Source organism: Haliotis rufescens, unplaced genomic scaffold (assembly GCF_023055435.1).
Source record: "Haliotis rufescens isolate VD_foot unplaced genomic scaffold, xgHalRufe1.0.p SCAF_11, whole genome shotgun sequence".
NCBI classification, from domain to species: Eukaryota; Metazoa; Mollusca; class Gastropoda; order Lepetellida; family Haliotidae; genus Haliotis; species Haliotis rufescens.
The window spans coordinates 28,744,339-28,756,720 of record NW_025963791.1 but is presented as its reverse complement, the minus strand read 5'-3'; the positions used below and the strand labels follow the sequence as shown (position 1 = coordinate 28,756,720).

Genomic DNA, 12,382 nt, shown 5'->3' with positions numbered 1-12,382 from the left:
CTGGACAGGTCAGCACTCATGCTGTCCCTGCATAGTGAAAGACATACATTGTGTCCAGTGGAATGTGAATGTCCACAATGAGGGGTGGAGGGTCAGTGGTCAGTCCAGATTTTCCTATCATACTCCCTTTTCTCTGTCAAGTCTGCTTTGTCAGGTAAAGCCTTTCACCGTATACAGAGTTCCCTCATGCTAATGTCTGCTTTGATTCATGCTTGAGGTCTTCATACACCACTGAAATTTGTTGGGCTGTTGCGATAAGGCACCAAGCTCGGGATTACTTTCAAGCGAAGTGAAGAAATTTGATTGGATGTGATGTTTTTGTTTCTTGATGCTGATGTGGTCATTTCGGACTGCTAGCATCTTAAGGGATGCTGACAGACTTGAATTTGAATTGATGCGCAGATGAGGTTGTGAAAAGTGCACCACTTCCTAGAGGCAGATCATGATTAAACATCAAAGGCAGTTTTTGGAGCTGAGTTGACAAGGCTGTAATTCTAGCACTCAGACACACTTTGAACGGTATTCATCCAGCTTGGATTTCATCGAGAGACACATTGCATGATTAAAACTTAATACTTAATACTAACCGTAATTAGATACAAAGTTCCCTTGCTGAACAGTTCGTGTTCTGTAATGCACAGAGTATGTGACTTTACCCACATCATATTAAAACTCAGGATATCCTGAATGAAAGTGCAAGTTTGAGCCGGAGAATCAAAACTATTCGTCACTGTTTTAAAGTGCGAGGACAGTGAATATGCACACACACACACACAACCATTAGCTCTTGTGATCTGGTTTAAACCTGACTCTCCAGCCAGCTATAATTATCTTGTCCTGAGGTAGTGAGACGGCTCAAAAATATCTGCGGTGACAGAGCCTTGAGTTGTGGGTAAAGTTCAGAAGTCACTGTCAAGCGTGGTTGCCTTCACGGGGGGACACTCAGGTGCAACATCAGTGTCGTACAACCCTGTACGGAGCTCCAGGGATCAACAGCTATTGGGATTCAAATGGTATCTTCGCCTCTCGTTGGGACGAGCTTAGATGTACTATCACCCCCTGGGCAGGTGAACATCGAAATATGTCAGCTTGATTTGAGTTCTCTGATGCAATCCTGCATATTATGATACACCTGGAGTATGTATTGCAGCTACTGAAACCAACAGTGTTTACCAGGTAGATCAAGTGGTGGTGTAAGCCACAAAGTGGATGGTCGCAACTTGAATTGTTTGCCTGGCTGCAGGTGTGAATGTTTGCAGCTCAATTAATATGCAGGATCTGACTGACGTGGAAAGTTTTACAGAGAAGTTCATGGCCGTAAAAAGGGTTTGGTGATTACATCATTCAAGAGTTTGAGGATCTTCATAAACATTGTAATGCATGACAGATCCTGTTGTCAGCGAGTGCAGATTTTTTGCAGTTGCATTGGTGCATATTAAGTCCTGCTGAGTGTTGATATAACTGACAAACCTTGATTCCATGATCAAGCAGACCTCATAAGCTGATAAGAAGATCTACGTCAGGAGACGCTTCTTTTACGTGCCAGCATGTGTTGTGTCATGGGGAAATTACTTCCTACTGATTATAGTCTTTGACTATTTTCGCAGAAATAATATGTATTTTTATGTCTTCTTTGATGACTTGCCTGTTTAATTCATCTGTATGGATAAGTTTTCATTTTCATGCCATGATGTCTGGCAAACTTAATGAACTTTTCATATAAAATCTTTTTAAGTGAAACTTGTATGACGCATGGAGTAGTTATCAAACAGCAGACCTGATGGCTTGCCAGCATATATGATCTTGTAATACATAGCTGTTGACATCTGGTGACGTGCATTGCAAGAGGATTATTCTTTTGCTGTGGAAATCAATCTGTGTCTGAAGACCATAGACATATACTCGATTTTGGAAAAGCTACTGGCCAGCAATTATTGTGGCATTTCTGAAACTTGCGTGATATCGGATTAATCTTCATCATATGCAAATCAGACGTCACGGCAAGGAAGTACAAGGACTATATTGTGAAGCGTCTAACTGAGAAGCCAGGACATCAAAGTGAACTGATTGACATGGGATCATAATCTGTAGGTGTGACATAACCGTATGGACAGATAACGAGAAATCAACACCTGTCTGTTTCACTTGTTGTGGGTGTTTTGCCTGTCGTCACAAAGAGTGGCGTACATATCTGTAAGCCAGCTGTCACAAGGCTTTTGAAAGTGACCTGATATGTACATGAATCTGGTGAAGGAAATGTAAACAATCTGGGACCTTAGTGTATAATCCAAGAAATCTACATGCTATTGACGTCATTTGAAATAGACATTTGACAGCTGTTGAAATATACATAAAAAGTGTATACTTCATGAGATCCTATCCATGTGGCCAATTCAGTGCTACATTCATACATACTGGCCGTGACATTCTTTTACACTGACAGGAATTGTTTTTGAAATTTTGACACTGATTAATCACATTTTTGGGGATTTGAAAGGTGACTGTGGAATTTGTTTACAGTTTTTCGGAATCATAACACTGTGCCGTTGGACAGACCTCCACAGTGGTTAATGAATTGGATGTATTTCATTAACACCTGAAGTCCAACCAAGTGTATCTGACCTTCCCATCAGTGGTAGCCAGTGTTTATCTAGGTTTATTAAGCAAGTCTGGATCGTTTTAGTGTGTTGTGACAGGTTGACGTGGCCTGAAATAGACGAACTATGAAATGCACGCAATAAGTCTGTCCCAGGAGTGATGTAAACTTGCTTATCGACAGATTTACTGCTCTGTTATATTCCTCTGTGTTGTTTTGTGGACATTACACCGAGGACAATGTCATCCCTCGGTCGCCATCCAAGCTGCATCCACTTTCCTAAGTTGGAGAAACTCCACCGATTGCTGAGAAAGGTAAATAACGTAACTGATGTTTTATCAAAATGTTTTATGTTTGAGTGAGTATGGTTTTACGCCTCTTTTTGCAATATTCCAGCAATATGACGGCAGGGGACACCAGAAATGGGCTTCACACATTGTACCCATGTGGGGAATCGAACCCGGGTCTTTGGCGCGACGAGCAAACGCTTTAACCACTAGGCTACCCCATCACCTCTTAATGTTTGAGATATAATAAGTGATATCAGATGCATAACCCGTTTTAAATTTCTCATTTAAGTTTAAAATGGTGATAGATGTTATCTTTAAAGACATGAAACTTATATGTGTAACAACTTCTTTATTTGTAACAACAATTCAGAGATACTCCTTGCCCCTTCATCAGTGATGGGTGGTGGGGTAGTTTAGTGCCCCGGGTTCGGTTCCCACATAGGTACCCATTTCTGGTATCCCCGGTGATATTGCTGGGATATTTGTAATAGTGGCGTAAAACAATACTCACCCACCAACTCACTCCGCAGATGAATATCTGTAAAAGTTTCATCGTTCATCGTTTTTCAAATTTCTCCCTGCCTTTCATTGTGTGGTCCAGTTCTATATATATGTGCTTGCATACATTAAGGTTGTTAGTGAGTGAGTTGGATTTTTAATGCTGCTTTGGACAGTATTCCAGTGATATCATGGTGTGTTAGCTTAATGTGAGAGTAAAACCTGACGTGATGCAGGTCATAGACGTTGACAACTTTGGTGAAACCCACAAGTAGGGGTATTGTGCTGGCAAACCTAGAAACACTATTGGGACAAATCGGGATTTGAAACCACAATCATAGTTTTCTGGCATGCCCAAGGGAAGCAACTCTGCATAATGAATTGCAGCACCTTGGAACACCCAGGGTCACCCGTGGCCTCTTAAGGATAATGTTTAGACTGAGATACTTGAATACATGTTGATTGCACATTTACAAAAAAAGATCAACAGAAATCATTGTTTGGTTCATTATGACGCATCATTTTTTACTTTAACACATAATTTTTTATTGTTTTATCGTTTTTATTGATTTATCCATCATGTATTTGATACTCAAAATCTACAGTACCGTACTGAGTTGGTTTTGTTGCTATAACCATGTCAAAGATATGAAATTAATATTTCATCCTACAAATATTGTATTTGTAAATATCTGTCAACTTCATTAATTGAGTTGTTAGCACATGACAAGAGTATAAACAGAATATAAACCGTTTTGTCTCGTGATGAAACGTTACATCAGCGTGTTACATTGATCAAAGGTTGTACTGTATAACGAAATACCCAATTATACCAGCAGCCTTAATTGACAACAAATAAGCCATGAAATACCTCAAGGGGTTAATGTGTCAATATTGATAATCAATTTCACATGTTCTACCCAATACCCTACGAGAAAGTGTAAACACCATGTGAAATAAGCGTAGGTGTTTATGGGCTGATAACGTCATTAAGACTCCAAACCCTTAACTCTTATCAGAAAATGACTGAAATTTATACCCAATTACAGAGTTATGAACAAGCTATCGATGACCCCAGGAGCTATGTTAGTGTAATGGGTGGGAATTGACCTGGTCAGACAGTGCTGGTCAATATTTGGAGGAAACAGGCAATAATAATTTATTGTAGGTGATAACTACATCCATTTCCTTTTGAGATGAGAATGGATGTAGGCAATATTCTTCAACTAGAGTTTAGCTCACCCTATCAGTGGTTTAGAAAGAGATGATGGTACTGAATCAGCTACATAACATCCATTTCCTTTTGAGATGAGAATGGATGCAGGCAATATTCTTCAACTAGAATTTAGCTCACCCTATCAGTGGTTTAGAAAGAGATGATGGTACTGAATCAGCTAGATAACATCCATTTCCTTTTGAGATGAGAATAGATGGAGGCAATATTCTTCAACTAGAATTTAGCTCACCTTATCAGTGCTACAGAATGAAGTGATGGTACTGAATCAGCTAGATAACATCCATTTCCTTTTGAGATGAGAATGGATGGAGGCAATATTCAACTAGAGTTTAGCTCACCCTATCAGTGGTTTAGAATGAAGTGCTGGTACTGAATCAGCTAGATAACATCCATTTCCTTTTGAGATGAGAATGGATGCAGGCAATATTATTGTCAGACAGAGGTTAGGCATGAATAGATCTTCCTGTATCAGCTGTTCTTGTTAATGCTGTATATATGGACACTGTATCACATAGGATATATCAGGATGGGTATTTCACACTAGACTGACGTTTAATTCAACACTAGTTTTTAGCTCACCTTATTCAGGAATGAGGATGAACCTTGATGCTAAATCCTATCAGAAAATTATAGTTTGGCGAATGTAGTCTCTGTAAAATTAACCATTAGGATGAAATTTTCTCTTATCCTGTTTTTGTTCAATATTCAGGTTTATATTCTATATAATAGGAGTATAGTAATTCTACAATTAACTGAAGTTTCAGATAACCATGTGATGTAGGTTTAGTCTTCTGACACGTTTATATATCAAATTTCTGAAGGTCATTTGAAGGATAACCACCATCAAGCATGGGAAGACAATACATTGTTCACAGTTTCTCTGACTTAATGCAACATCAAAATTTCGAAGCTCATGAGTCAATACAAAAAAAGCAAGATTTCAATTTATGTTTTTGCTTATTCAATCAATTCATTCGCCTGTCTTATCACAGCTATTTAACAGTTGAAAATCATATCCTCTTGTTTTTCAAACATCTGTCCTATTGCTATGATAATCAATTTTCACACATACCCTTACCAACCCTTATATACTCCCCATGGAGCTGAGAATGTAATGTGATTTTATATTATCTATCCACTGGAGTAATAATGATGCCCCAGTACTTATATACTCCCCATGGAGCTGTGAATGTAATTTGATTTTATATATATCCATCAACTTGGGAAATAATAATGCCCCAGTATTTATATACTCCCCATGGAGCTGAGAATGTAATTTTAATTCATATTTATCCATCAACTTGGGAAATAATGAGGCTCCAATACTTGCATACTCCACAGGAAGTTGAGAATGAACTTTTTGTTTATATGTATATTAGATATTTTGACAAAATGTAAGTAGGAAAGGTTAAAACTGAGACTTTTTCCAAAATGTCCAGGTTTTACAGCTGAAAGTAGTGTTAGTATGTGGCTATATCTTCTGTAGTTGCTGCATTTAAGGAGCCGATGCTGTCAAACCCCTGGACAATATCCTACATGTGATAGCAATACATGCCATTATGATACAGAACATATTTATCTCGGAACACCTGTTTATTTGCCCAGAACACAGTTCTGAGAGAAAGGCCATACTACGCAGAACGTTATACCAACATAATACAACAGATTGATAAATATAGCAGCGTGGGCTACAAGCTTTGTTTCACTCGTACATTTTGATTTCAAGGAATCCATTGTTCAACAAATACTAGATGTATATAGCATATTCTACTCATTACTCATATCGACTGAAGGAAATGACACGCCAACAGCAGTGTGAAATGTCTTAACCTACGGATTACATCTTAGCCGGCATACAGGGAATAAAGGCCTTAATATAAAAAAATTCATGAAATAATCCAATTTTTATTTTACTTTTTTAAACCTATTTGATATTTAACAACTAAGTTAAAAAAAATTTAGTCAAGACCAATTTCATTTATTCTTATTCTTGGTCAGTATGTCTAAATAGAAGTTAAAATATCAATATAAAGATGTCAAGGCTGATTAGAGGTTAATATTGCATGAATATAACTATCATTATTAGTAATATAAACAAAACGATGTGAAGAAAACATATTTTCAATCAAAAACATTATTTTTCATTTTTTCTTTACTTAACAAACAATAAAGAATAAGGAACATCATTTAGATGTTTGCAGCAGAATGAAGCTGCAAATTAAAAAAGGTCACTTACAGCTTAGGTTTATTACACTCATTTGTAAGCTGCATGTGTTTCCTTGTGCAAAGGTGCAGCTAAGCCCTAAAGAGCATGCGAGGTATTCGTAGGTCTTTCGACACGTTCGTGGTAGACCACTAGGTGCAGTGACGATGAGAACATGAGGTGGCCATCACTTTAATGTATCAACATGTTACATATGTGAAATGCCTTCAGTTGTGTATAAGAGATCCGGAACTGGCAAGGTATATTCTAAGTCGGTATGTAGGTAAACGGTACCGAGTTACCTCAAGAGAGCTGTACACGAGTTAGAATCTCTCCCAAATGATCATCTCTTTCCACTTATGTCTGGGGACTTCTTTGGTAAATAAACAGTTGGTGTAATTGTTATCAGCATTCTTGTTGATGGTGGTAAATATCTCAGATCAATATTGTATATGATGAAATAAACATGTTTTTGTTTGTACATGGTTGTCGACATGTGGTAGAATTTGGCGGGATATTTCTCGTCCTGTTGGGGATGATATGTGTATGGAGTATTGATGGGTTGTTGTGGAGGTGTGAGACATGTTCATCAACAACACAGAGCTATCTTCATGTCTGGATCTGTCTCTTAGGAACTAGAGAATGTCAATCGTAGCTTGTTTGTGAAAAATATTCCTGATGATATGATACTGCCAAACCTCGATTTCTAATTGACTAGTTTTGTAAATTTGGTAAAATAACTTCAGATCAATTGAATATAAACATGAAAATATCTTCCCAATTGACAAATTTGAAATAATACTGTTTGTGTTCAGTTACATATTTTATTGACTAAAATCTTATTTTAAGTCTCAGTGTGTAGCATATTGGCAAAAAAAATTTTAAAAAAGAGTTTGTCTTTACTTTGATATTTTATTCACAAAAATCTAATTTATATCTCAGTGTGATGCATGTTGTCAGTAGCAATCAATCTTGTCAGTTGTCACCCTGTCACGTGCTGTTGACAACACCTTGTTCATGTCCAGATAGTTTCTCTAAAGTTATATAAAGCCAGCCATATGCTAACTCTTTCTTAATCTGATTGTGTCTTTGGTATGAGTTATTGGCGTGTTCCGCTCTAGTGATAGAAAATCAATGTAGTCAGCAGTTTCTTCTCTAACTGCGTCATAGAGAATCCATTGATTTTATGCATCCTAGTTCCAAGCACTTCTCATATCGTCAATTTCGTCATTACTTGAATATATCCTGTTTGTGTATGTTGTGGGGGCTTAATACTCATTGTAACTCGACACCAGTTTTTGCTGTTGAACATAATGTTCTTACTTGAGGCTACTTGTTTGTTTCAGTTTGGAGTTATTTAGTTTTGTCCAATTTAATTTTACGGAAAAAATCCATTTTAAAAATATGTTAAATTTCTTTTAGCTTGTTTGTAAGTTACTAGGATCAGGGATAATTGAGAATCCAGCAGTCGACAGAGACAGAGTTGAAAAAATATTTCTTACAATATCAATGAATTGTTAAAAATCCTTTTGAAATAAGGTTTTGTGTGAATAAAATGTGTTTTAGTTACAGTGGTACAACATTGATTTAATATGCTATTGAGAAATGTAAGTGCTAGGTTTTATTGTGATTTTAAACATTTTGGTTTAAATAAGTCAGATTATATAGATTCTGGTTTATAGAGAGTGTCAGATTGTAGAGATGCATGGGTATGAAGAGAGTCAGATTATAGATATGTTGATTTATGAATGTTGGATTATGGAGGTGCAAGTTTATAAGTCAGATTATGGGGATGCAACTACGTACATCTCTTGTATTAAAAAAGGATCTGATGCCTGTTTTATCCCATTGTTGAGTCATGGAAATACCAGAAGATCATCCATTTCACATAGTGGCAGCCTTCCCCCTAACATAGACCAGGGAGGGGTTAGGGGTTGCAATACCTCATTCTCTCTTCGTGATAGAATTTGTTTTGTCCAAACTTTAAGAAGCTGAAATTCTGTGGGGATTCTGGTCTGGGTAAGACTATAGATCCCAGCAACCTATACTTGTTGAGAGAGACAACCAAATGGATTGGGTTATCAGGCTCAATGACTTGATTGATCACATGTCAACATATTCTAACTCCGAGCATCGATGCTCATAATGTCATTCAATGGATTGTCTAGTCCAGACACAATTATTAAAAGAGTGCCATCAAATAGCTAGAATTTTGCTGAGTGAGGCATTAAATAAAAAAACCAAATTATATTATATATTGTATTTTTAGTGTCTCATAGGCCTATATAGCTGGATGTTATTTTATATGTATGTTTTCTATATGCAGTACGACTGTGAAGATCCGGGGTAGAATAGGTCTTCAGCAACCCATGCTTGCTGTAAAAAGCAACTGTGCTTGTCGTAAGAGGAAACTAACGGGATCGGGTGGTCAGGCTCACTGACTTGGTTGATGCATTCATCGTTTCCCAATTGTGTGGATCGATGCTCATGATGTCAATCACAGGATTGTCTGGTCCAGATTTGATTATTTACAGACCACGTCATATAGCTGGAACATTGCTGAGTGCGGCGTTAAACAACAAACAAACAAAACTAACAATCTATATGCAGTGCATTTCATAACATTTGATATTTTGATAAAGATAATAATCAGTAGTTCCAACAAAAAAGATGAAACAAGTAGGTCGAAGTTCACTCTCATCACTCACGAATGTTACAAGAGTGATCATCCCACTCTCTGTGGAGAATAAGATCAACAATATTGACCACATACTGTCTGACAGAGAGAGCAAAAACAAGTCTAGGAAATAACAAATCTGGCCAGCTAATGCAGCTAAAAGGTGTGCCCCTGTCTCTTACCACTGCAGGATCACACCATGATATATTACAAACAATCGATTTCCTAGACCTGATGTGTTCGCAAGACAGTTTCATTTCTTATTTTAATAGTATAAGATAAGCAGTCAGTTTCATCATCAGCTAGCTCTGTTTATCTTGTACATTTCACGTACATTTCCTTTTTAAGTTGTCGGTTTCCTTGGCAGATCTGAAATGAAATCATCTATTGTGATATGTCTTCCCAATGAAATCTATATTTTACCCTGTTGATCTTACCAAAACGGACACATTTATTTTTTGGATTGTCAGTTTCATCAGAGAATCAATAGATGCAGTAATACTTCAAATCTGATGGACACTGGTTTGGTAGATATACATGTCGAAGTGTCTTTTTCACTGTGGTGATTGTTTATTGCAGTCTGAATAATCTGAAGTGACAGTTTTCCAATATTCATTTGACTGGGAGACAAGTTCATTGGATATGAACGGAAATTAGTCACAGATGCCACCATTTAATGAATTGTGAGAAAATGTCTTTATTTCAATTCTTTTAGGAAACAAGTGAAACAAACATGTATAAATCAAACAGTATTGAGACAATATTCTCAGTTTGGTTTGAGCATTGTAGGCAATATTCTCAGTTTGGTTGGAGCATTGTAGGCAATATTCTCAGTTTGGTTGGAAAAATGCAAGATATATATCTTGGGTCAGAATGAAGTACAAGATAGTCATTTTGCTGTGAATTGGTAGACAGTTTATTTACTTTAGTTCTGTGTTAATTTATTAAGTGAAAGAAAATAAAATGACTTTGAAAACAAAAACAGTTTACATATACAATGTACTTTAACACTAGTTATAGCATATACTTGAATAATAGTAATGATATATACTACCTTAATACTAGTTATAATGTATAACTTAACACTAGTTATAGCATGTACTTGAATAATAGTAATGACATATACTTCCTTAATACTCGTTATAATGTATAACGTAACACTAGTTATAACATGCACTTAACACTTGTTATAACATATACCTTAACATTAGTTACAACATATACCTTAACACTAGTTATAACATGCACCTTAATGAAATTAGCATCACTCATGAGACCAGACAAATTTAATTACATATTTTAGCCATTCTAAATTATATCCCAAACAAGAAATATCAACCTGTTGTCAAAACATGTACAGTAGTTACTTTATATATCTGATCTGTCTTAGCTCCAGCAAAGATGTCACATGAGTGAAATAGCAGCATTGCTTTCCCCCAAAAATGAACTCTGCGTTTTATATATGTATGATACACACAAAATACAGTAACAGCTACTGTGTGGTAATACATTTAGACACTGGGTTGTATTTTCATATTGTTCTTCCCTCCTGCCTTTGAGTATTTGGGGGATAAAATTCTCTGAATCAAGTAATCAAATTGACCTGACCTGATTGACAGTTCAAAGAATGAGCTAAACAACTGATCTCTTGAGGGAGTAAATGTGAATAACAGATGAGTGAGTGACTATGGTTTTACGCTGCTTTTAGCAATATTACAGCAATATCACGGCGGGGGACACCAGAAATGAGCTTCACCCATTGTACCCATGTCGGGAATCGAACCCGGGTCTTCGGCGTGATGAGCGAACGCTTTAACCACTAGGCTACCCGACCGCCCCTTATAACAGATGATGAAATTCTTTGTCTCAAAACTCTACTAGCTGCACAAGTTCTTCACTGTTTGATGACTAACACTAGTCAATACAAACCTGATACCTTTCTGGTTATAAATTCAAATCACAATAATAAAAAAGACCATTTACACTGAAGGCTCTACTGGAAAGACAACACTGCCACCATGGCTTTTCTCAAAACACATCAGTGGCAATAGGCCAATACTTGACATCAATACAACTACCATGGATCCATGGTAAAAACCAACTGTAAATGTCAACACACTCATCAGTATTACCATTCCACAATCACACCAAGTTTGCAATGAGTCACTGGTGTGTACCCCTAGCTTTTCTGAGCTATAGCATTTCCTGGCGCTGCATAAAACCAGACTCTCAGACATACTGGCATTGTTCCGGAGGCTGTCTTTGAAATCATAAATCTTGTCATATATGTCTGAGCCATTACTTCTGTGTATTGGACGGTGGTCTTCTTCAACCATTGGGGAGTACCGGTAGTTTACTCTTTGATAAACCACTTTGTTTGGCATGAGGTCAGCTGAGACGTCAATCAGAAGTAGGTTGTTGATGCCATGTCCATTTCAGCCGGTCTGTATATGTGTTAAGCACATCTAGGAAATGACATTTATAACCTGGGTTGTTTGTATTCAAGCAGTCAGGGAAAGTTCACATATTGTCATGGCTTTGACAGGAGATAGCTTCTACTGATGACTGAAATGAAATTTAAATTTGTTGCTAATAGCATGTACATTTCAACTTGTTTTTGTTAATAACATGTACATTTCAACTTGTTTTTGTTAATAGCATGTACATTTCAACTTGTTTTTGTTAATAGCATGTACATTTCAGCTTGTTTTTGTTCATATATTGTAAAGGTTTTAATCAATATAAAACATCAACGCCAGACAATTACAGCTGAAACTAACTTAACTGGGCTAAGAAGGCAAAATAGTGCTGAAAATTGTATGAAAGGATCGCTGAAAATCAGTGTTGACATCAGGTGTTTGCAAAAAAGGCAAGCAAGTCC

General features: G+C 36.9%; 1 protein-coding gene across 4 annotated transcripts in view; it reads left to right on the top strand.

Annotated features, from left to right (window-relative positions):
* Positions 1-12,382, top strand: part of LOC124132604 (ras-GEF domain-containing family member 1B-like) — a 151,543-nt gene that overhangs the window by 81,177 nt on the left and 57,984 nt on the right. Inside the window, exon 1 of one of the 4 annotated variants that reach the window (XM_046496603.2) lies at positions 802-2,910. The exons of the other annotated variants lie outside the window; for them this stretch is intronic. Within the exon in view, the coding sequence (XP_046352559.1) occupies positions 2,836-2,910 (75 nt within the window). The 5' untranslated portion in view covers positions 802-2,835. Of the gene's footprint in view, positions 1-801; positions 2,911-12,382 lie in introns of those variants that run through there. 4 annotated transcript variants of the gene reach the window in all.